This window comes from Carcharhinus amblyrhynchos, chromosome 20, assembly GCF_965287045.1.
Source record: "Carcharhinus amblyrhynchos chromosome 20, sCarAmb.v2.hapA, whole genome shotgun sequence".
Lineage (NCBI taxonomy): Eukaryota > Metazoa > Chordata > Chondrichthyes > Carcharhiniformes > Carcharhinidae > Carcharhinus > Carcharhinus amblyrhynchos.
The window spans coordinates 12,829,312-12,855,450 of NC_137343.1; the positions used below are offsets into that span (position 1 = coordinate 12,829,312).

The 26,139-nt window shown below is 45.9% G+C and overlaps 1 protein-coding gene across 1 annotated transcript in view; it reads left to right on the top strand.

Moving 5' to 3' along the window:
- sgsm1a (small G protein signaling modulator 1a) overlaps positions 1–26,139 on the top strand; it is a 137,590-nt gene that overhangs the window by 72,638 nt on the left and 38,813 nt on the right. Inside the window, exons 9-13 of the mRNA XM_080208089.1 lie at positions 2,743–2,867; positions 7,965–8,032; positions 10,619–10,782; positions 12,580–12,709; positions 23,212–23,350. Coding sequence (XP_080064215.1) covers positions 2,743–2,867; positions 7,965–8,032; positions 10,619–10,782; positions 12,580–12,709; positions 23,212–23,350 — 626 coding nt within the window. The remainder of the gene's footprint in view (positions 1–2,742; positions 2,868–7,964; positions 8,033–10,618; positions 10,783–12,579; positions 12,710–23,211; positions 23,351–26,139) is intronic.

Consider the following 26,139-nt stretch of genomic DNA (forward strand, 5'->3'; position numbering starts at 1 on the left):
GTGAGCTGTGAGGACTGTGTGAATGACTCAGTGGGTAAGACTGAGTCAGAAGGGGTCTAAATCTTACTCCGGGGACTTGAGCACCTACCCCAGTGCAGTACAGAGGGAGCCCTGCACTGTCAGAGTTGCTGCCCCTCAGGTGAGATGTTAAACCACAGCCACGTCTGCCCTGTCACTTAGATGTAAATGATGATAAACTGTTTCATCAGAAGGAAGCAGGGAAGCTCTCCCTGGAATTGTGGCCAATGTTTGTCTCCCAATGAACATCATTAAAACTGATTCCTGGTCATTATTGGGAGCTTGCTGTCTGCAAATTGGCTGTTGGTTCCCTACGAAGGGTGGTACAGTGGCACAGTGGTTAGCACTGCTGCCTTGCAGCACCGGACAACCCGGGTTCATGAGTTAATGCAGAGCATTGTGAAAAGTTGTGGTCCCATCACTGACTTCTGAGGCACACCACTAGTCACTGACTGCTAAGCTGAAAAAGACCTCTTTATCCCCACTCTCTGCCTTCTGCCAGTCAGCCAATCCTCTATCTGTGCCAGGATTTTACCCTTAACACCATGGACACTTAACATATTTAACAGTCTCCTATGTGGCATCTTGTCAAAGGCCTTCTGGAAACCTAAATAAATCACATCCACTGGTTCTCCTTTATCTAAATTCCTTGTTACCTCCTCAAAGAACTCTAACAGACTTGTCAGGCATGACCTTCCCTTGATCTCCTCCTCATACTTAGGATGTGGGTATCACTGGCTAGACCAGTTTTTATTGCCCTGGAGAAGGTGGTGAGCCGCCTTCTTGATGCAGTCCATGTGGTGTAGGTACACCCACAGTGCTGTTAGGGAATCATAGAGTCACAGAAGTTTACAGCATGGAAACAGGCTCTTTGGCCCAACTTGTCCATGCTGCACTTTTTTTCTAAATCCTTAAACTAATCCCAATTCCTGCATTTGGCTCATATCTTTCTATACCCATCTTATCCATGTAACTATCTAAATGTTTTTTAAAAGACAAAATTGTACCCACTTCTACTACTACCTCTGGCAGCTTGTTCCAGACAATCACCACCCTCTGTGTAAAGAAATTGCCCCTCTGGACACTTTTGTATCTCTCCCCTCTCACCTTAAACCTATGCCCTTTAGTTTTGGACTCCCCTACCTTTGGGAAAAGATATTGACTATCTCATTGATCGGTACCCCTCGTTATTTTGTAGATCTCTATGAGATCACCCTCAACCTCCTACGCTCCAGAGTAAAGTGTCAGTCTGTCCAGCCTCTCCTTATAACTCAAACCATCAAATCCCGGTAGCATCCCAGTAAGTCTTTTCTGCACTCTTTCTAGTTTAATAATATCCTTTCTATAATAGGGTGACCAGAACTGCACACAGTATTCCAAGTGTGGCCTTACCAATGTCTTGTACAACTTCAACAAGACGTCCCAACTCCTGTATTCAATGTTCTGACCGATGAAACCAAGCATGCTGAATGTTCATCTGTCAATCTGTGACTCCACTTTCAAGGAGATATCAGTATGTATCCCTCTTTGTTCTGTAACTCTCCCCAATGCCCTAACATTAACTGAGTAACTTCTGCCTTGGTTAAATTTACCGAAATGCATCACCTCACATTTGTCTAAATTAAACTCCATCTGCCATTCATCGGCTCACTTGCCCAATTGATCAAGATCCCCGTTGAAATTGGAGATAACTTTCTTCACTGTCCACTATGCCACCAATCTTGGTGTCATCTGCAAACTTACTAACCATGCCTTTTATACTCTCATCCAAATCATTAATAAAAATGACAAATAAATTGATCCCTGAGGCACACCGCTGGTCACAGGCCTCCAGTTTGAAAAACAACCCTCTACAACCACCCTTTGGCTTCTGTCAAGAAGTCAATTTTAGATACCTCACCTTGGATCCCGTGTGATTTAACCTGATTCAAGAACCTACCATGTGGTACCATGTCAGAGGCCTTGCTGAAGTCCATGTAGATAACATTATTTACACTGCCCTCATCTACCTTCTTGGTTACCCCTTCAGAAAAGTCAGAGTTGTGAGACATGAGTTTCCACTCACAAAGCCACGTTGATTGACCCTAATCAGCCCTTGCCTCTCTAAATGCTTGTAGATCCTGTCTCTCAAAATACCTTCCAACAATTTACCCACTACAGATGTGAGGCTCACTGGCCTGTAGTTCCCAGGCTTTCCCAAGGAGGGGGTGATGGTATTCCAGGACTTTGAGCCGGTGACAGTGGAGGAACGGCAATATAATTCCAAGTTAGGATGATGCATAGCTCTGAGGGGCATTTACAAGTGGTGTTCTTGTATGTCTATAATGGGGGGGAGGGTGCAGTGATGTTGGGATGCATGTGTGAAAGGATAGTTCAGATTGCCATTGTTAAAGTGCAGAGTAACTCGCAGGGAGAGGTGGTGGGGGTGGGGGGGGGGAGTGTTGGGGGGGGTGGTGGGCGTTATTCTAACCCCAAATTCAAGGGGGAACAGGTTAAGTCCCTGGAGAAACAATTAATGGAAACATTTGAGAAGTATCATGGCTTTTGATACCTCCTGGGCTCAAGGACTGAGGGACGTTGGCAGCACTGATCTTCCATAGTTTGCAGTGGGAGAGCTCCAGAGAGCAATGTTCCTTGATGTGCAGCATGTGTAACACTCACTCTAGTCCCCCGTCAATCCGGCACAGTGATTCACTACGTTATTAAATTCTGTCCTGCCCTCAGAAAGATGACATGGAACACATCCCAGGGTACCTTTCACTCCATCAGACAGGAGATACCATGACGTTAAAATGGACGCCCAACCAGCTGATGAATGGCTCTGTGGGAGACTTGGACTACGAGAAAAGGTAACTTATTTTCATCAGTGCTGGAGCCTTCTGTGGGGCGGCCTTTACTATTTTTGACAAGGCACGAATCTCAAAAATGTGAATTCATCCTAATTAAGCACAGCTGACTTTTAATGAGAATCGCTGCGAGGCCTGGACATTATCTGCTGAGTGTTTTCACTCAGGCCTGGCTAAAACTTCTGTCATGAAGTGCATCTCTGGCACGCTGACCTCCTGGCAGCGGGAAATGCATCGCCCAGTGCGATAACTGAGCTGTGTAATTAAGCAAAGTCCTGATTCATGCTGAGTTCATTGGTCCTGGATTTTGATTTGATTTGATTTATTATTGTCACATGTATTAACATACAGTGAAAAGTATTGTTTCTTGCGCGCTATACAGACAAAGCATACCGTTCATAGAGAAGGAAAGGAATGAGTGCAGAATGTAGTGTTACAGTCATAGCTCGGGTGTAGAGAAAGATCAACTTAATGCGAGGTAGATCCATTCAAAAGTCTGACCAGCAGCAGGGAAGAAACTGTTCATGAGTCGGTTGGTACGCAGCCTCAGACTTTTGTATCTTTTTCCCGACGGAAGAACACGAAAGAGAGAATGTCCGGGGTGCGTGGGGTCCTTAATTATGCTGGCTGCTTTTCCAAGGCAGTGGGAAGTATAGACAGAATCAATGGATGGGAAGTTAGTTTGAGTGATGGTCTGGGTTTCATCGATGACCTTTTGTAGTTTTTTGCAGTCTTGGACAGAGCAGGAGTCATACCAAGCTGTGATACAACCAGAAAGAATGCTTTCTATGGTGCATCTGTGGAAGTTGGTGAGAGTCGTAGCTGACATGCCGAATTTCCTTAGTCTTCTAAGTTGAGATGTTAGTGGGCTTTCTTAACTATAGTGTCGGCATGGGGAGGACCAGGACAGGTTGTTGGTGATCTGGACACCTGAAACTTGGAGCTCTCGACCATTTTGACTTCATCACCGATGATCTAGACAGGAGAATGTCTTCCATGATGCTTTCTGGAGGCAGGGAGGGGTTGGGTTTGGGGGCGGGGGGTGGTGGGAGCCAATTCTCTGCCCATCACTAAAGGTTGGACTGGGCTACTGGGCTTTGGTGTGATGCCTACTAGGGTCAAAGAGCCTGCCTCAGACTCTCAAGGAGGGAGGAATGGCCATGAAGATAGTATACGGGGAGCAGCAGGTAGTTGGAGGGAATGCCTCAGCAAAAGTCAGAAGGGGCAGTGAGAACAAGCAAGAGGAAATGGTGGTCATCAGCACAGGATGTTTCTTCAGAAGGAGCTCTTCAAATGCAGACAATAAAAATAAAACTAAACTTATAAGAAAGTGTTTAATTAGGAAACTTCATTACTCCAAACTTGAGACCTCGCCCTGGGCCAATCCAAGCGCCACACAATTCTTATTTATAGTGGTCAGCTGATCATCACGTCATTCTGTAATTGGTTCCATGGTTTACTGGGGTCAGCTGACCCTAATAATTTGTTGCATTCTAACACAGGACACAGCATTGAAATTTGCTTCAACTTTGATTCAGCGCATTTTCTTTTGAAGGGTTGCTTTTCGTGTGCAGGAAGGCATGGCAACGTTTGTGAGGTTTTATAATGTGATTTTCTCTTTTCTTTCCCATTGTGAACTCATTGCCTCCCACTTTCTTCATTTCAAATCTCGCCAATCACCTGGGGCTAATGCTGGTGCCAGTGGCAGCCACACTCTTTCTGATGCTCTGTTTGTTGGCTCTTTCTATGCTGTCTGCACTGCTTGCCCTGTCAACTGTGATCATCCCGTCCTGCGGTTTCCCCCTGCCAAGTTCACTCCCAGCTCCGATTCCCAGAAATCCGTCCGTCCGCAGGGGAAGAGGAGTGGGATTTTCCGGTAAGTTCTGCACCCCCCCCCCATTCCTCTGGGGACAGTGTTCGGTGGACAAGGTCATTTCTGTCCTGAAGCTACCAACCAAAAGGCGCACTCAAGTGTTCATCACTACAGCCAATAAACTGTCCCCTTCTTCCCCTGACACTGATCCGTGCAGAGGTGGAGAATCCATGGTTGACTGTCTCCAGAAAGAGGCTACAGCACTCCTCCTGTGAACATGATATAGAGAAGGATCTACTGTGGGCTGGAGAGGGGGGGTTGGGTGATGCAGAGCTACGCTTGGCTATCTGAAAGGGGGCAGCTAATCAATGATCACGCTTCTGATCACAAAGTTACTAACTTTGGTGGAAGGAACATATGTGCTTGTCTGCACTGTCACCCCGATTTGACAACCTTTAGGCAGCTCTCCCGGGTCCCACACTGCGGGGAGAGGGGTGGTGGGGGTGGAGGTGGTGTGGTGGGGGACAGGATCCCTGCAAACGATGTGCCAATGTCAATCAACAGCCTGGAGGAATTTCTTCAGCCTGAAGGTGGTGAATCTGTGGAACTCATTGCCACAGAGGGCTGTGGAGACCAGGTCAAGGTAGATAGGTTCATGATCAATCAGGGGATCGGGGTTATTGGGGAAAAGGCAGGAGAGTGGGGATGAGAATCATATCAGCCATGATTGAATGGTGGAGCAGACCTGATGGGCCAAATGGCCTAATCCTGCTCCTGTGTGGTCTTATGGCCACAGCAGGTGTATGGGAGGGAAGCAAAGAAAATGGGTCCAGGTTCAATGAAGGCTCCATTATCACCAATGAGATTAGGTCTTAGATTGTCCCATTAACACTCCTGAGCGCAGAGGTACGGCACTTCCTGGTGATTCAGTAACACATGTTCACACAGCTATTTGAGAATCAACAGTGGAGCGGCGAGATTTGATTGAAGAGGCAAAGATTTTATTATTAACCTCAGAGACTGTGCTCTGATAGGGTTAGCACAGAAATGTTTATCTTTTACAGTCGTCTTGGATTTAACTTGGGAGCGCCATTCATGTGTAAAGTTTGTGTGTGTTATATAAATAATGTTCCTGAGATGTGGGTCACCCTGCTAAGGCAGTATTTATTGTCTGTCGCTACTGTGGGACCACATGATTGATTCTTAAGGTAGGTTATTCAGGCTACTTGGAGCTCTCTTCCCTGAAAAATCTTTTCACAACAAGGCAGCAGTTTCCACAAACATTATCCAGCGCTACCCACAAATTGACAGATTTCTCAAATGAAGTTTCACAACTTGTCTCGATGCCGTTTGTTTCTCTAGTTCCATGGCCAGCACACTACCAGCCCCAATCTGGAGTTAATCAGTTATTCCATCCAGTGATGAGATGTCCAGGATTGGAATCCACACTGTTTTGGGTGACATGGTAACACAGTGGTTAGTACTGTTGCCTCACAGCGCCAGAGACCTGGGTTCGATTCCTGCCTTGGGTCACTGTCTGTGCAGAGTCTGCACGTTCTCCCTGTGTCTGTGTGAGTTTTCTCCGGGTACTCCGGTTTCCTCCCACAGTATGAAAGATGTGCTGGTTAGGTCCATTGGTCGTGCTAAATTCTCCCTCGGTGTACCCGAACAGGCACCAGAGTGTGACGACTGGGGGGATTTTCACAGTAACTTCATTGAAGTGTTAATGTAAGCCTATTTATGATGAATAAATACATTTCTGCACAGTGCCCTACTCCCCCGATCATTACCTGAGGCAGATGCACAACACGGTGTAGCCAGCCAGTGATAACAGGAACAAGGTCACATGCCTCATTAACCAGACTCTGTAAACTGCCTGGAGCACAGAAGGACTTTGAGCTCATCCTTGAGATCAGCCATGCCCAATGTAACAACAGAGAGCAACTTATCCAGACATGACTCTCACTGGCAATTCTCCTGGTGTTTGTCACTCACGCCTAATAATAGGAGAGGCAGCCTTTCAGGATGGAATATCAGGCAGGTAAAACGCTTCCTCAGTTCTCCATCTGAAGGCGGGTCCTTTGTGATTATCGGCCTGTCCATGGCAAGGGATTGCGGTATTTTGTTGTGGATCGGGTGAGCAGTTGGGCCCAAATTCTACCCCCAGCTGAAGCGGATGTGAACGTGTTGCTGTTGACGTTGATCTGACCCAGACACTGGTTGTCTACCCAACTGAGCCAACCAGTTCTCAGCGCGTAAACAACGGGGAACTCATTCACTGGGCACGATTTTTTATCACCCTCGCCCCGAAAACGGAAAAGCCCACCCACGGTCAACGGACCTTTCCATGATCTGCCCCTCGTCCTATACAATTCCCGTGGCGGACGGAACGGGAAAATTCAACCCAGTGAGTTTGCTTTCCCAGGGATCTCAGTTCAGTTTCCCCAGATGTCAGCAGAGGAAAGCCAATGGAAAATGGAGGAAGGACAGGTCATGAAACGAAAGCTTTAAAGTTTGTTTATTATTGTCACAAATAGGTTTACATTAACACTGCAATGAAGTTATTGTGAAAGTCCCTCTAGTCGCTACACTCCGGCACCTGTTCGGGTACACTGAGGGAGAATTTAGTATGGCCAATGCGCCTTACCAGCACGTCTTTTGAACTGTGGGAGGAAACTCTGGGGCAGCACAGTGGTTAGCACTGCTGCTTCACAGCGCCAGGGACCCAGGTTCAATTCCTGGCTTGGGTCACTGTGGAATTTGTATGTTCTCCCCATGTCTGTGTGGGTTTCCTCCCACAGTTTGAAAGATGTGCTGGTTAGGTACATTGACCCAAACAGGTGCCAGAGTGTCGCAACTAGGGGAATTTCACAGTAACTTTGTTGCAGTGTTAATGTGAGCCTTACTTGTGACAAATAAATAGACCTTATTTTACTTTACTGGAGCGCCCAAAGGAAACCCACACAGACACAGGGAGAACGTGCAGACTCCGCACAGACAGTGACTCAAGCCAGGAGTTGAACCAGGGTCCCTGGCGCTGTGTGGCAGCAGTGCTGACCACTGTGCCACTGTGATGCCCCAGTGTTAGGTCATTGGAAGGGGCCTGGTGAATGGGAGTTCTGTGCCTGATTCCAGCACACCTTTATCAACCAGCTGCATATCTGTGCATTGAGTGTCTGTGACTGTCTGTGGACATGGGGAATGTTATCTGTCCCAGCCGCAGGGAACCAGCGATGCACTGTGAAATGTCAGTGTGTAATTGGATGTGATTTGATCTTGTTTTCCAGTATATATTGGGACTATGCCATGACCATCCGTTTGGAGGAGATCGTTTACCTGCACTGCCATCAACAGAGTAAGAAGGAAAGAATTTCCTGTCTGCATTTTGTATTCTAAGGTTGTATTTCTGTAGGATGACAGCTACCTTAACACTTTGTGGGATGAGCACCGCCTTTGCACACTCCTCCCTCTCCCTGGTCTACACCCTGAGGGTGTTTCTGCGAATCCACTTTTGAGTGATGGGGCTGGCACTCACTGCCTGTCTCAGTCACCCTGTGATTTGTTAGGCCCCATCGCAGAGCCATGAAGAGTCAGCCCCATTCCTACAGAACCAGATTCACAAAAAGGCCCAAGATTTCACTACCTGAAGGACGTTAACACTCTGACACCCTGCCGAGGTCACTTTTACCTCCAACAACTTTATTTCATTTGTTTCCGGATTGTTGCAAACTGAACTCAAATTCTTTAACTGCCCTCGTGGGACTCGAACTCGCGTTTGTTGTGTTACTAGGCCGGTAACACAACTGTTGCACTCAGTATGACCGTACATAGAAACATAGGAACTAGATGCAGAGTAGGCCATTCGGCCCTTCAAGCCTACTCTGCCATTCACTTTGGTCATGGCGGATAATCGAATTCAATATCCTGATCCCCCCTTCCCTTCCATCCCTTGATCCCTTTAGCCCCAAGAGCTATATCTAATTTCTTCATGAAATCAACAACATTTTGGCCTCAACTATTTCCTGTGGTAGTGAATTCCACACATTCACTAGTCTCTGGGCGAAGAAATTTCTCCTCACTTCAGTTCTAAAAGGTTTATCCCTTATCCTCAAATAATGACCTCTACTTCTGGACTCCCCCACCATTGGGAACATTCTTTCAGAATCTACCCTATCTAACCCTGTTAGAGTTTTATAGGTTTCTATGAGATCCTCTCTCAGTCTGTAAACTCCAATGAATATAAAATCCTAATCGATTTAGCCTGTCCTGATATGATGGACCTGCCATCCCAGGAATCAGCCTGGTAAACCTTTGCTGTACTCCCTCTAAAGACACCCTTCCTTAGATAAGGACACCAAAACTGCACACAGTACTCCAGATGTGGCCTCACCAATGGCCTATACAATTGCAATAAAACATCCCTTTTCCTATACTCAAATCCTCTCACTTAGGCCAACATACCATTTGCCATCTTTACTGCCTGTGTGTGCTTATTTTCAGCCACAAGGACTCCAAGGTCTCGCTGAGTTCCACCTCTCTCAATTTACACCCATTCAATCATAATCTGCCTTCCTATTATTGCTACCAAAGTGGAAAACCTCACATTTATCCACATTATACTGCATCTGCCATGTATATGCCCACACACTCAGCCTGTCCAAATCACACTGAAGCATCTTTGCATCCCCCTCACAGCTCATCCTCCCACCCAACTTTGTGTCATCTGCAAATCTGGAAATAATACATTCAATTCCCATGCCCAGATCATTAATATATAATGTGAACAGTTTGGGTCCTAGCACAGACCGCTATAGAACCCCAATAGTCACTGCCTGCCAATCGGGAAAAGAAACAGTCACAGTTTTGCTGGATGGCTGCCCAACCTCTTGAACTTGAAGCTACCACCGTAGATCTGATACAGCAGATAACTGGACCATTCAGCCCATCGTCTCCATGCTGACCCAAAGACACCCAGGTGCCATTTCTAATCAAATCTTCCTGCTGTAGAACTGTACAATCAAGCTGCAGAGAAAAAGGCCACTCAGCCCATCATGCCTGTGCCTAGCAAACCACCCAATTCCTTGACAGACTTTTTTCCCCCTTAGATTATTTATCCAGTTCTCTTTTTGAGTGTTAATATGGAATCTGCTTTCACCAACCTTTCAGCCAGTACGTTATTCGCCAAAGGCCCACCTTCTCAAACTTGCCCCTCAGCTGAGGGTGGTCCACAGGTTAAATCACCACCAGTCAGCTCTCCCCCTTCAAGGAGCATCAGGCTATGGTCATCTGGGACTGTGGCTACCTCACCGTCTACATCACCACTCACCAGTTTGTTGGATTGCAACATGCAGAATGGCATGGCATGGGTTACTGCTCTCCCTCGCTGCCCCACGTTAATCTCCACACCAGGAATACCTTAGGAGAGAGTGCCAACCCAGAGATCTACCAACAATGTCCTTGCCAGCTATCTTCACCGGGAGGTTTATCCGAAAGGAAATGGCTAGACTGAAGAGAGAGCAAGAGGAGTTCATTGGAGGAAAAAATGGAATCTTGGCCTTATAAAGAAAGTAGCCAGAAGAAAGAGGCAGGGCACGATTTTCCAGCTGGATTCGTCCTGAGGCTGGAAAAGCCCTCCTCAGGTCAGTGGACCTTTGCATGGTCCGTGTCCCACCTGCTACCATTCCCATGGCGGGCAGGATGGGAAAATCAAGTGAACAGATTTTTCAATAGTTGTGAGTTTTTTTTGTTTATTAAGGTTTTCTGTGGGGTTGTTTCTTGGTATTGGAACTAAAATTGCACACCTTTCTGTCACTGAGCCGCACAGTCCGCGGGTATAATCCCTGGGCATTTCCTGTTCTATCTCCCCCTCTTTATCTAAGCAGCTGTCCAGCTCCTGTTCTCCCGTTAATGGATGTGTTCTCATTTTCCTGTGTGCTGACAGTTGACAGTGGTGGAACAGTGGTCCTGGTGAGTCAGGATGGAATCCAGAGGCCCCCGCTCCGCTTTCCAAAAGGGGGACACCTGCTGGCTTTCCTGTCATGCCTGGAGAACGGCCTCCTGCCCCGCGGACAGCTGGATCCTCCTTTGTGGTCACAGCGAGGGAAGGTACAGAAACATGCCTCATGAATAAGGTCACCACCATACCCTTAAAGGGCAACTTGATCCATTCTTCAGAATGCTCTCAGAGTTATGTAAACCACATCTGACCCACTCACTCCCCGCTGTGCCCTGCAGAATTCCAGTCTTTAGTTTTCAATCAGTGCCTTTTTTAAATCCATTTTTACGAGATCTGGACATCACTGGCGGGTCAGCAAGCATTGCCCATCCCTGACTGCCCTTCATTTCAGAGGGCATTTAAGAGTCAACCACATTGCTGCGGGTCTGGAGTCACATGTAGGCCAGACCGGGTAAGGACAGCAGATTTCCTTCCCTAAAGGACATTAGTGAACCAGATGGGTTTTCTGACAATCGGCAATGGTTTCATGGTCATCAGTGGATTCTTAATTCCAGAATTTTATTGAATTAAATTTCACCATCTGCTGTGTTGGAATTCGAACCCAGGTCCTCAGAAGGGTGTCTGGGCGAGGCTATATTCATGAGGCTATTTGTCCAGAAACTCAGCTAATGTTCTGGGGGACTCAGGTACGAATCTCGCCACGGCAGATATGGAATTTGAAATCTGGAATTCAGAATCTATGGAACACCATGAAACCCTTGTCAGTTGTTGGAAAAACCCATCTAATTGACTCGTGTCTTTTAGGGAAGGAAATCCAAAGATGTGCGGGTTAGGTTGATTGACCATGCTAAATTGACCCTAGTGTCAGGGGGATAAGCAGGGTAAATATGTGGGGTTATGGGAATAGGGTCTGGGTGGTATTGTCATAGGTGCAGACTTCTTGGGCCGAGTGGCCTCCTTCTGCACTGTAGGATTCTATGATTCTATGTCCTTTAAGGAAGGAAATCTACTGTTCTTACCTGGTCTGGCCTACATGTGACTCCAGAGCCACAACAATGTGACTCTCAACTGCCCTCGGGCAACTAGGGATGGGCAATAAATGCTGGCCAGCCAGCGACACCCGTGTCCCACAAATGAATAATAAAAAACTCCATTGATAATTCTACTGTGCTACCGCCACTGCTGATTGTAATGTCAGGCTGACACCAGTCTAATGGTGCTCCCATGTTGTGCTCTATAATAGTAGCAGGCTTTTAGAAACAGCCATTGTTGATTGGCAATCTCATTTCTGTCATGAGAAAGTGGGACGGAAATAATTCACACAATCTGCTCCCCTGGGGGACTGCGTCATAGTCTGAGCAGAACCAATGGGCAGAAAATCCACAATTGTGTTGTGAGAATTGGCTGCTCAGGGAAATGGTAAAATCGTACTGGATTTGTCAGGGATGAGCTACTGAATCTCAGGGTGGAGGCATTGCAGAAATGGCCCTTAATTTGCAGCTAAATCTACTGAAAGTGAGTGGAGGTGCTTGATCCAGACACTGGGATATCTGACACCGGATGTGGCTTCATTCCCTTCACCTTGAAAGGGATTTGAACCCGGGTCCTCACAGCGCTTGGCTGGATCGCTGGGTTATTAGCCCAGTGACATTATCTCTCCGCCACAGTCACCAGCCCCCCTCTTGTTACAGGTTGAGTCAGATAGTTTCTTTTGAAAGGTATCTACTCCAGGTCCATAAGGGAAAGAAGAATAGAAGGAGATGGAAGTGGAGCATTAATACCAGCACGGAGGATCTGGGCCGAATGGCCTGTTTCCGTGCTGTAAGTCCAATGTAATCCTTTATATATCCCGTCACCTTCTATCTACCGGCCCATTTCCCCATACACTTCCTGGCCCTCGCGGGCCGTTGATGAAATTGAGACTGAAATTGTTCATCTGCCCCTAGGGTAAGGTTTTCCCCAAGCTGCGAAAACGAAGCCCGCCGGGATCTGCGGAATCCAGCTCGGACAAGGAGGACGAAGAGGCGACTGACTACGTTTTCCGAATAATCTTCCCAGGCACTAACTCTGAGTTTGGTATGTATCTGATGGAGCGGCTAACACAAGCCAGTCGGTGCTGCCTGGTGAGGTACCGGGATGCAGAGTGTTACAAATGGATGATGTTTGCTTGTTTATCCGTGAGTGTTAGTACGCGGAGGTGATTTTTCCTTCTGCGTGATTTTGGAACCCCCAAAGGGATCCTCACCTTGTAATCTTACACAAAGTGCTGGTAAATTAAAGTAGGATCTGACACTCTCTAACATGAACAATTATCAGGTCTTTATTTCAAAACTGGTGACAATCTTATTAAACAATTAACAAACCGAATAAAATCCCAGTAGAATGCCGTTCAAATATTACAATACTCATTCAGGAATAATAAAATAAATCCTTATAGAATATAGTCACTCTCAAATATAATACCAGGTGTCCGTCGGAAGTATGAACTTTCTTCTGATGCTTCCTTCTGGAGTTGATATCTCTTTCTCTTTTGATGGTGATTTTCTGAAGATATATTATTGCAGGATTGTATATGACAGCCTCACCTCCCCTCCTTCCTACCAAAGAGGTGACAAGTTTACTCTAACCTTTATTCCCCCTTGTCCAGGTTCACATTCCTGGAATTACCTCACAGTATCCCTGCAATCTGAGTGACTTGAGGCTCTCAACAACACTCATATTTGAATTCCATTGGTCCGGTGCCTCTGCATACTTGCTTTAAACTCATTGGTCCAATTCAAAAGCCTGTTTTGCTATGTTGGAATACTGACTTGTAGGCTTTGATACAATATCGCAAAGAGCTGCTTTGCTATTTAAACAGTCCAGCATTTAACCCAAAGCAGTTTTTGTTTCAGACACTAACACAATCAGCTTTTAAAGAGACAGTGTTTTATGATGTTTTTCTTTTGGTTTCAGCATTTCTTTTCAATATTTACATTTGTCAAAAACCACATTTTTTAACCTGACATATGCAACTTCATGACAGTGAGTCCGACCTTTCCTGTTTGGGTACGCAGGAACATTCCATGTTTTTGACTAATTAAAATGGTAAGAGTTCAATTATAATATTTTGTTAATTGTTGAGAAGAGCTTTGCATTGTTTCACTACCAGTGTAGAATTCAGTAAGGAACAAAAGAACCAACCTCCGAACGTGTGAGATACTCAGGATGAACACTGGGGCACTGATATGCTGGGGGGAGGTGGAAGATTTATACGTTCATGGGATGTGAGGGCCATTCACCAGAGCAGCATTTGTTTGCCCATCCCTAATTACCCTTGAGAAGGTGGTGGTGAGCTGCCTTCTTGAACCACTGCTGTCCATGTGGTACAGATACTGTGCTGTTCAGAAGGGAGTTCTAGGATTTTGACCCAACGACAGTGAAGGCCAATGCATCTCCAGTTCAGGACAGTGTGTAGCTTGGAGGGAACTTCCAGGTGGTGCTATTCATGCACTTCCTTGCCCTTCTGGTGCATAGTGGTTGCAGTTTGTAAGGTGCTGTCGAAAGAGCCTCAGTGAATTGCTGCAGTGTACCTTGTAGATGGTGCACACTGTGCATCAATAGTGGAGGGAGTGGATGTTTAAATGTGACATGACGCAGTAAGATATGGTTAAAGCACACAGCTTCCTGAACAATATCTTATCAAGCACTGCTTGGTTAATATCACCTGCCCCAGGAATGGCAGGATGTGGGTTGATGCCTGTCAGATGCCACAGGGAGGGGTGGCCACTTCTGATGTGTCATGAGTGTTGATTGGAGACTGGATGCTTCTTAATGAAAGGGAGAGTCACCTGTCGCTACTCTTGTAGATCTGCTAGGCTCCAATAATGAAACAGGATGGATGTGGTCTGGGGACAGGGAATCGACCTGCCCTGGGGTGGCCAGATGGAGAGAAAATCATTTACACTTCTTCCTTTCAAGTGGCAGATGTGAAGCTCTCGATTCCTCATCTTATCCAATAGTTCAGCTGTTTTGACCATGGAGGCCCTGGATTTGATCTCAGGTCAATGCTGAGTTACCTGATCTTAGTCAAGAGGCAATGGAGATGTTTGATTTGGTCCTCACACCGCTGGGTTAGGAAGGGGGTCCTTCCAGACCCCAACCCTGGATTGTGACTCTGTCCTTTCAGTAATTTTTCTCAAACAGAGTGAAGCCTCTCCTCATGGCACAAGGCAGTTGGACTATTGACCATGGTAACGCAACCTACGGTAACGCAACTTACAGTAACGCAACCTACAGTAACGCAATCACGGTAATGCAATCACAGTAATGTAACCTACAGCAACACAAACATAGTAACACATCCTATAGTAATGCAACCACAGTAACCCAACCACAGTGATACAACCACAGTAACGCAATCACAGTGATGCAATCTACAGTAACACAACCTACAGTAATGTACCCACAGTAACACATCACAGTAATGCAACCACAGTAGTGCAGCCTACAGTAATCACGATAACACAACCTATAGTGATGCAGCCTACAGTAACACATCCTACAGTGATGCAACCACAGGAACACAACCATAGTTATGCAACCTACAGTAACACAGCCTACAGTAAGGCATCCACAGTATTGTAACCACGGTAACGCAACCTACAGTTATGCAACCACAGTAATACAACCTACAGTAACACATCCTATGGTAATGCAACCACGATGACCCTGTCACAGCAACACAACCTACAGTAACACAACCTACAGTAACGCAGCCTACAGTAACGGACGATATGGGAATGCATCCTACAGGAACCACAGTAATGCAACCTACAGTAACACAACCAAAGCAATAAAGCAACAGTAGCGCAACCACAATTTGATCCTTTTTTTAAAAATTGTATTCTTCCATGGGGTGTGGGTGTCACTGACAAGGCCAGCTTTTGTCACCCATCCTTACAGTGCCCTTGAACTGAGTGCTTGATGGGCCATTTTAGGGAGCAGTTAGGATTCAGCCACATTGCTGAAGCTCTGGAGTCACATGTAGGCCAGACCGGGTAAGGATGGCAAATTTCCTTCCCTAAAGGACATTAGTGAACCAGTTGAGTCATGGTCAGCATTACTGAAACAAGCTTTATAATTCCTTATTTATTAGTTGAATTTAAAATCCACTATCTGCCATGGTGGGATTTGAACCCATGTTCTCAAAGCATTAGTTTGGGCCTCTGGATTACTAGTCCAGTTGCACCCCCCCCCCCGACCCCAACATCTCCTCCATTAGGTTACAGGGAGGAGTTTGAATATGAAATAATACTGCCCTTGTGCTTCTGAATTGAAGTTGAATCTTCTGCCCCTCCTTTCAATATTTCCCTTTCACGTGCATTATTAAGCTGGTGGTCCACAGGATTACAATCACTCAAACGGACTTCCTGGCCCAATGTTTTTGATGGCTGTACGTCAAAAGAATCTGAAAGTCACGCCTCCATTTATATTCAAGCCAAAAAGCTGGCAAGTGTCACAGTGGTTAGCACTGCTGCCTGATAGTGCCAGGGTCCTGGGTTCAATTCCAACCTCAAGTCACTGTCTGTGTGGAGTTTGCACATTCTCCCCATGTTTGCATGGGTTTCCTCCGGGTGCTCTGGTTTCCTCCCACAGTTCAAAGATGTGCAGGTTGGGTGGCTTGGCCATCGCAGTATATAGGTTAGGGGGACTGGTGGAGTAAATGTGTAGGTTTATAAGGATAGGGATGGGAAGAAGCTGTGGGTAAGATACTCTACCAGAGAGTTGGTGCAGACTCGATGGGCCAAATGGCCTCCTTCTGCACTGCAGAGATTCTGTGGTTCATAGGAAGAGCAAGAGAGCTCATCAAACTTCAGGAGTTTTGGTGGCACAGTGGTTAGCACTGCTGCCTCATAGCACCAGGGACCTGGGTTCAATTCTCGGTTTGGGTCACTGTCTGTATGGAGTTTGCACAATCTCCCCTGTGTCTGTAAGTTTCATCTGGATGCTCCGGTTTCCTCCATATTAACATTATCTGGCGATATTTGGAATATTCCATGTATACATTATCTGGTGATATCTGGAATAGTCTGTGTTAACATTAGCTGTGGATATCCAGAATATTCCATGTTAACATTAGCTGCGGATATCTGAAATATTTTGTGTTAATATTGGGGCAGCAGAGTGGCAGAGTGTCTGGCACTGCTGCCTCACAGCGTCAGGGACCCGGGTTTGATTCCTAGCTTAGGTCACTGTCAGTGTGGACTTTGCACGTTCTCCCCGTGTCTGCGTGGGTTTGCTCCGGATGTTCTGGTTTCCTCCCACAGTCTGAAAGACGTGCTGATTAGGTGCATTGACCCGAACAGGTGTCCGAGTGTGGCAGCTAGGGGAATTTCACAGCAACTTCATTGCAGTGTTAATGTAAGCCACTTGTGACATTAATAAATAAACTTGAAACTTTAACTGTAAATTTTAACGTTTTCTGGTGAAATCCGGAATATTCCAAGTTGACAGAACCTTTTGACAGCCTCTATGTTCTGCCTCTCATTCAATAATCTTCAGCTGTAGAAAGAGGTTTCCTGTGTGTTGTTGTGTAACTTGCTGTGGCTGAGTGAGCTGCTACACTCTGATATCCCTTTTCCTGAACCTGTTCCATACATCAATAAATTCTATCTCCAGCTCCACACTGCTGGAACCACTTGTTTATGCATTAAGGGTTTTGTGGTGGATGAGAAATTGATCTGGTGGTTTGATTCTTTGAAAACCATCACCATAAATACTGTGTATAGATCGCACTTTCATATTGCTGAAAAAGGGACATATCATTGAAGCTTTTAGTCTTCCACTCATCAGGACAGCTACACAAAATAAACCGACAGTAAATGGAACAACTTTTATAAATTGTTTCATGGGCAGGGCAGAAGCCAGGCAGGATGGAAGATCAGCTTCTGTTAAATTCAATAAAAAGAGGTTTAGAACAGAGAAACAGATCTCCGCCCATCACCTCTTACCCACCTCCCACTCCCATACCCTATCCATGCCAACCCATCACCATTCTTATACCCTCTACCAACTCATGTCCCTCTACCTAATACCATGTCCCTTCATAGCCTCTCTTTCAACCCATCCCCCTCGACACAGCCCCCATGGTCTCTCATGCATTCTATGTCAACACATGACCCTCTACCCAATTCCATGCCCCCTTTGCACCCAATACCCTCTACATCCCCATGGCCCTTTATATCCTCTATGCCATCTCATACAAACTCATGCCAACCCATGCCCCCACCTGCCATCCTTTGTCCTTACCCCCTCCATGCTGACGTATCTAGTATCCATCATGGACAAACTTCAGGAACCATGCTGATACAAAATAATATGTCTGTTGATGAATCACTATTTTAAATAAAAAACACTCTTGCTGATAAACAGAAACATTCAGTACCTAGAATTCCTTCAATTAATCTCATATGAAACAAGCGTTTCTATTCTTGGAGCCACTTCAGATTGCTCACTTAACAGGCACCTTACTGTGATAATGTTAGCTTATAAAATCACAAATCCTATAATGGTGACCCTCAGACTGAAGTTAACAGACAGAGTGAAATATCAAACACTGATTTTTTTCAATTGTTTTTTAAAAGTTAAAACCCAGCAGAGTTAAATTCATTGACGGCTTTATTTTTAAAGTTTATTTATTAGTCTCACAAGTAGGCTTACATTAACACAGCAATGGAGTTACTGTGAAAATCCCCCAGTTGCCACACTCTGGTGTCTGTTCAGGTACACTGAGGGAGAATTTAGCACGGTCAATGCACCTAACCAGCACGTCTTTCAGACTGTGGAAGGAAACCGAAGCGCCTGGAGGGAACCCACACAGACACAGGGAGAATGTGCAGACTCCACTCAGACAGTGACCCAAGGCAGGAATCGAACCCGGATCCCTGGCGCTGTGAGACAGCTGTGCTAACCACTGTGCCCACAATTTGTTAGTTCCAGTGAGTTTTGACAGTTCCAGTTGATTTTGATAGCCCTTTGATAGTCCAATTAATTTATGAATTAATTTTACACATTCATTCCCCTCCGCCTTTTATTTCTGGCTATCTTCATACATTCCAAACTTGTACACCTTTTGTACTTTGATGTATGAGATTGCAATTGTGTTTGTTGCTATCGACCCTGTCACAAAAATTAAATGTTGATCATTGATCACCTCATGTGAACCATTGAGGGAGAGGCCACTGTTAAGTAATGGTGCCATACCTTTCAGTAACTAAAGAGCTTAGTTCACTTCACTCAGGAACATGGGACCATTGGGACCGGTTCTGCGGGACGTGGGACCTATACATATTGGACGGGTTACACCTGGGCCGGACTGGGACTAATATCCGAGGGGGACTGTTTGCTAGAGCAGTTGGGGAAGGTTTAAGTTAATGTGCCGGGGATGGGAACCTATGTAAGGAGTCAGAGAAGGAGGGAGCAAGGATAAAAAAGGTAGAAAAGGGAGTAAGAAAAGTGATAGGCAGAGAAATCAAGGACAAAGTTCAAATAGGGCTATAAAGAAATATATTGAGAGCAAGGCAAACAGTGTTAAAAAGACAAGCTTAAAAGGCTTTATGCCTTAATGTGCTGAGCATTTGCAATGAAGTGGATGAATTAATCATGCAAATAGATATAAACAGGTCCGATTTAATTGGGATTATGGAGACATGGCTGCAGGACGACTAGGGATGGGAACTGTATATCCCAGGGCATTCAGTATTTAGGAAGGACAGGCATAAAGGAAAAGGTGGTGGAGTGGCACTGCTGGTTAAAGAGGAAATTAACACAATAGTGGGAGAGGATATTAGCTCTGACAACGTGGAGTCTGTAAGGGTAGAGTTGAGAAATATCAGGGTGTCATATATAGACCCCCAAACTGCAGTGGTGATGTTGGGAATGGCATTAAACACAGAATTAAAGATGCATGTGATAAGATAATATCCATGATCAGGGGTGATTTTAATCTGTACATAGATTGGGCAAATCAAATTAGCCACAATGCCGTAGAGGAGGAATTCCTGGAGTGTATATGGGATGGTTTTCCAATGTGTGGCGGAACCAACTAGAGGGCCAGCAGTCTTAGATTGGGTACTGTGTAATGAGAAGGGAGTCATTGTCAATCTAACTGTGTGTGATCTCTGAGGGATGAGTGACCGTAACATGATAGAATTTTTTATCAAGATGGAGAGTGAAGTAGTTGATTCAGAGAGTAGGATGCTGAATCTTAATAAAGGAATCTATGAGGATATGAGGCGTGAGTTGGCCTTGATAGATTGGGGAGAGCTACTTAAAGGGGTGACAGTAGATAGGCAATGGCATACATTGAAGGAACACATGGGGGAACTGCAGCAACTATTTATTCCTGTCTGGCATAAAAGCAAAATGGGTAAGAGAGCCAATCCATGGTTTGCAAAGGAAATTAGAGATAACATCTGATCTAAGGAAAAAGAGTACAGTTTGGCAAGAAAAATAATAGGCCTGAGGATTGGGAGCTGTTTAGATTCCAGCAAAGAAGGACCACGGGATTGATGAAGGGGAAAATGCAGTAAGAAAGTAATCTTGCAGAGAACATAAAGACTGACGCAAGAGTTCCTATAGATACGTGAAGAGAAAGAGATTGGTGAAGACAAATGTAGGGCCCCTATAGACAGAAACGGGGGAATGTCTAATAAGGGACAAAGAAATGGCTGAGAACTGAATCCATACTTTGGTTCTGTCTTCACAAAAGAGGACTCATATCAGATACCAGAAATGTTGGAGAATGCAAGGTTCAGTGAGAGGGAAGAACTGAGGGAGATCAATATTAGTAGAGAAATGTTATTGGGAAAATTGATGGGATTGAAGATGGATAAATCCTCAAGGCAAGATAATCTACATCCTAGAGCATTGAAGGAAGTGGCTGTATAGACCCTGGAACAGTCCTTGCAGATTGGAGGGTAGCTAATGTAACTCCAATATTCAAAAAGGGAGTTGAAGAGAAAACAGGGAACTATAGACCAGTAAGCTTAACACCAGTAGTGGGGAAAATTCTCAAATCCATTATCAAGGACTTTGTAATAGACCGTTTAGAAAGCAGTGGCAGGATCAGACAGAGTCAGCATGGATTTATGAAGGAGAAATCATGCTTGACAAATCTGTTGGAATTCTTTGAAGATGTAACTGGTAAAGTTGACAAGGGGGGAACCAGTCGATGTGGTATGTTTGGACTTTCAGAAAGTGTCTGACAAAGTCCCACCTAAGAAATTGTTGTGTAAGGTTAAATCGCATGGAGCTGGGGGAAGTGTATTGAGATTGATAGAAAACTGGTTGGCAGAGAGGAAACAAAGAGTAGGAATTAATGGGCCCTTTTCAAATTGGCAGGCAGTAACTAGTGGGGTGCCACAGGGATCGGTGCTGGGACCCCAGCTATTCACAGTATATATTAGTAATTTGGATGAGGGAACAAAATGTAACATCTCAAGTTTGCAGATGATACAAAGTTGGGTGGGAGGGTGAACTGCGACGAGGATGCAGAGATCCTTCAGCACGATTTGGACAGGTCGGGTGAGTGTGCAAGTCAATGGCAGATGCAGTATAATTTGGATAAATGTAAGGTCATCCACTTTGGAAGCAAGAAGGCAGGTTACTACCTGAATGGGAGAGGTGAGTGTGCAGCAGGACCTGGGTGTCCATGTGCAGCAGCTGCTGAAGGCAAGCATATCGGTGTAGCAGGCGATAAAGAAGACAAATGGTATGTCGGCCTTCATTGCAAAAGGTTTCAAGTACAGGGATGTGTTTTTGCAGTTATACAGGGCCTTGATGAGGCCACATTTAGAATACTGTGTGCAGTTTTGGCCTCCTTTTCTGAGGAAGGATGTTCTTGCTCTCGAGGGAGTGCAGTGAAGGTTTACCAGGCTGATTCCGGGGATGGTGGGACTGATGTATGAGGAGAGATGGACTCGGTTAGGATTGTTTTCTCTGGAGTTCAGACGAATGAGGGGGGATCTCATAGAGACTTAGAAAATTCTAACTGGTCTAAACAGAGTAGATGCAGGAAGGATGGTGGGGGAGTCCAGAACCAGGATTCACAATCTGAGGATTCGGGATAGGCCATTTGGGACGGAGATGAGATATTTCTGCACCCAAAGAGTGGTGAGCCTGTGGAATTCGTTACTAAAGGAAGTAGTAAAGAGACGGCTAGATAAAGCACTTGGGGTGAATGGGATCAAAAGTTATGGGGAGAAAGCAGGATTAGGCTATTGGGTTGGACAATCAGCCGTGATCGTGTTGGATGGTGGGAGTAGGCTTGAAGGGCCAAATGGCCTCCTCCTGCTCCTAAATTCTATGTTTCTAATAGGAGGATGCCATCAACACCTCAAGCCATTCAAGTAGATCATGACTGATTTCTATCCAATCTGCATTTAGCTGTCCTTACATAAATCAGGCAGCACGGTAGCAAGTGGTTGGCACTGCTGCCTCACAGCGCCAAGGACCTGGGTTTGATTCCCAGCTTGGGTCGCTGTCTGTGCGGAGTTTACACATTCTCCCCGTGTCTGCGTGGGTTTCTTCTCACAGTCCATAAGGTATGCTGGTTAAGTGTATTGGCTGTGCTAAATCCTCCCTCAGTGTACCCGAACAGGTGCCAGAGTGTGGGGACTAGGGGATTTTCACAATGACTTCATTGCAGTGTTAATGTAAGCCTATTTGAGACACTAATAAATAAACTTTAAACAATCAGTTTTAAATTTTAAAGTTATCAGTTGAGAAAGTTCTGGAATTCCTTTATGTGAAGAAGAGCGTCCTGACAACACCCTTCAAGGACCGAGCTTAACTTTTCACATCTTGCTCCTTTGTTCTTGTTTAAGAACATAAGAAATAGGAGCAGGTGTAGGCCGTGTGATTCCTTGAGCTTGCTCTGCCATTCAATACAATCACAGCTGATCCATCTCAGCTCCTCCCACCAGGGAAAATAGCTTTTCTCTATCAAATCCTTCCATCTTCTAAACCATCTCAAGTTAGAGCAAAGGATTTTGTTTTTACTCATTCATGGGATGGGCCAGCATTTATTGCCCCTTGAGATGGCGGTTAAGAGTCATCCCCATTGCTGTGAATCTGGAGTCACATGGTGGAACTCGGACGGTTCAGTCGGTAGACTTTTAATCTGAGGGTTGGGGATTCCGATCCATGTGTTCCAAAGAGTCGGAGTCACCTCTAAGGCAGATCAGGATTTTTCCTTCCCTAAAGGACATGAGTGGGTTTGTAATGATAATCCCACTCTTTATGGTCACCATCAGACTTTTAATTCCAAATTTTTATTGACTTCAGATTTCACCATCTGTCATGGTGGGATTCGAACACTGGCCTCCAGAGCCTTTATCCTGACTCTCTGAATAGACAGTATCACTGTGCCACCCCCTCACCTGAATACAAGTCTCCTCATTTTCAATCTCAGTATTGTTCCAACACCTCCTGTTTCAGCTTGGTGCTGGCATCCTCTTCCCGGTGTCGGGTGCTTTCCATTTCCTGGATGTTGATGACGGATCTTTTACATTTGGGTTTCCTGGATCTCGTTGCAGTTCCCCAGGATCTGATGGATGTACAGGGGGGCGGAATCCCCCTCATGTGGCAGCCAAACGTACGCAAATCCTCCTGCTCCTCGTGCTCGCAGAGTGGGTCGTCTGACGGGGGGCCTTCCAACGGCTGCAACCATGAGAGGTAAGGTCCAGAATGGAGTAGAGCAGGACCAAGATCATTCAGACCCAGCTGCTGCGGTGTAAGTGCGCACTTGCCTTTTAAGCTTTCGACTGGGGCCTGAGAAATATCATTCGTGCGTCATGAGTTTGATTTGATTTGGTTTATTATTTATTACGTGTATTGTTATACAGTGAAAAGTATTGTTTCTTGCGCACTATACAGACAAAGCATACCATTCATAGAGAAGGAAAGGAGAGAGTGCAGAATGCAGTGTTACATTCATAGCTAGAGATCAACTTAATGCAAGGTAAGCCCATTCAAAAGCCTGATGGCAGCAGGGAAGAACCTGTTCTTGAGTCGGTTGGGCGCCACTGGCTGTGAGGCATGTTTATTGCCCATCCCTAATTGCCCTTGAACCTCCTTTGAGGACTGCTGCAGTGTAGTGGTACAGTACAACTCAGTAGGTTTTATTTTCGAATTCAGATTTAACCATCCACCATGGTGGGATTCAAGCTTGGAGCCCTAGAGCAAAGCTTTAAGTGTGTGGTTTACCAGTTCAGCGACCTGTATCACTGGGCCAAAGGGGGAACCCACAACCGGGCTGATTACCAGGCCATTTCGGAGGGCAGTTAAGAGTCAACCGCATTGCTTTGCGGCTTGATTCACGTGTAGGCCTGATCTGGTAAAGACGGCAGATTTTTTTTTAAATTGCTGGGCCTCTGGCGCACATCTTTGTCTCTTCTTTGGACACAGGTGAGGTCCCAGAAGACTGGAGGGTAGCAAATGTGGTCCCGTTGTTCAAAAAAGGTAGTAGGGATAACCCTGGGAATTATAGGCCAGTGAGTTTGACGTCGGTGGTAGGGAAGTTAATGGAAAAAATACTTAGGGGTAGGATGTATGAGCATTTGGAGCGTTGCGATCTGATTAGGGATACGCAACATGGCTTTGTTAGAGGGAGGTCTTGCCTTACGAATCTGGTGGAATTCTTTGAGGAGGTGACAAAAACGGTTGACGATGGGAGAGCCGTTGATGTCATCTACATGGATTTCAGTAAGGCGTTTGACAAAGTCCCTCACGGTAGGCTGGTAGAAAAGGTTAAGGCGCATGGGATACGAGGCCAGGTAGTTAGGTGGATTGAGAACTGGTTGGGAAATAGGAGACAGAGGGTAGTTGTGGAGGGTACCTTGTCGGGCTGGAGGCCAGTGACCAGTGGTGTGCCGCAGGGCTCGGTACTGGGACCTCTCCTCTTTGTAGTCTACATAAATGACTTAGAAGAGGGAGTAGGTGGTGTGATCAGCAAGTTTGCTGATGACACCAAGATGGCAGGGTTGGCGGGTACAGAACTGGATTGTCAGGTGATACAACAGGATATAGATAGGTTGGTGCAGTGGGCAGATAGGTGGCAGATGGCATTTAATCCTGACAAATGCGAGGTGATGCATTTTGGAAGGAATAATGCAGAGAGGAGTTATGTGATAAAAGGTAGGCCGATTAGGAGTATAGACGTACAGAGAGACCTGGGAGTGCAGGTCCACAAATCCATGAAGGTTGTGTCACAAGTGGAGAACGTTGTTAGGAAGGCTTATGGGATGTTAGCCTTTATAGGAAGGGGCTTAGAGTATAAAAGCTGCCGTCTAATGCTTCAGTTATACAGAACGTTGGTTAGACCGCATTTGGAGTACTGCGTCCAGTTCTGGTCACCTTATTACCGGAAGGACGTGGAGTCTCTGGAAAGGGTGCAGAGGAGGTTTACCAGGATGTTGCCTGGCATGGGGGGACTGGGTTACGAGGAGAGACTGAAGAGACTGGGGCTATTCTCCTTGGAAAGAAGGAGATTGAGAGGGGACATGATAGAGGTATATAAGATACTGAAGGGAATAGATAGAGTTAATAGTGAGAGACTGCTCCCTAGACTGGGTACGAACACAAGAGGTCATCACTTAAGGGTGAGGGGGGGGAGGTATAATTTGGAGGTAAGAGGAAGGTTCTTTACACAGAGAGTTGTGGGGGTCTGGAATGCGCTACCGAGTAGGGTGGTGGAGGCAGGCACGTTGGACTCGTTTAAGATGCAGTTAGATAGGCATATGAGTGAAACGGGAATGGAGGGATATGGTAGGGGCTATTAAATAGGGTAAACCTCGGGAGACACCAGAAGGGCAGGCTGTATAACTAATATGTTTTGTCTTTATTCCACAGGTGGAGGTCCACCTCGTGTCAAGCGAGGGGCATGCACACGGCGGGTTGTGCGTGGGCTGCTCTTGGAAGTCCAGGAGTGGCCTAGTACTTCATGTCGGTGTGTGTGCTTGATCCTGGACCGATAGACGGGCTCCACAACAGCTCAGTGACTAGCGCTGCTGGCTGTGCAGACACATGGATTTGGGCCTGTGTCTGTGGGAGTTTGCGCATTCTCCCTGTGGTTGCGTGGGTTTCCTCCGGGCGCTCCGGTTTCCTCCCACACCCCAAAGATGTGCTCTTAGGCTAATTGGTTTCCACCAAATTGACACTATTTCTTCCCTGAATCTGACTGAGTAGGGTCCCATTCGTAGACATGCAGGGTAGAATAGGTGTAGGGCGATGCGGCGGCGCGGGCTCGTTGGGCCGAAGGGCCTGTTTCCCGTGCTGGGTTGTTCTTTGTTTCTTTGTTTTATTTCCCTCCCTAGAGGACAATAGTGAACCAGATGGATTTTTACGATAATCCAGTGGTTTCAGAGTCACCTTGGGTTTTATGTGTTTACTGGGTTGAATAACATGGTAATAGTTGATGTTCTGGGATTTTACCTTTGGAGATCATGAGTCAAAGTTTATAAACC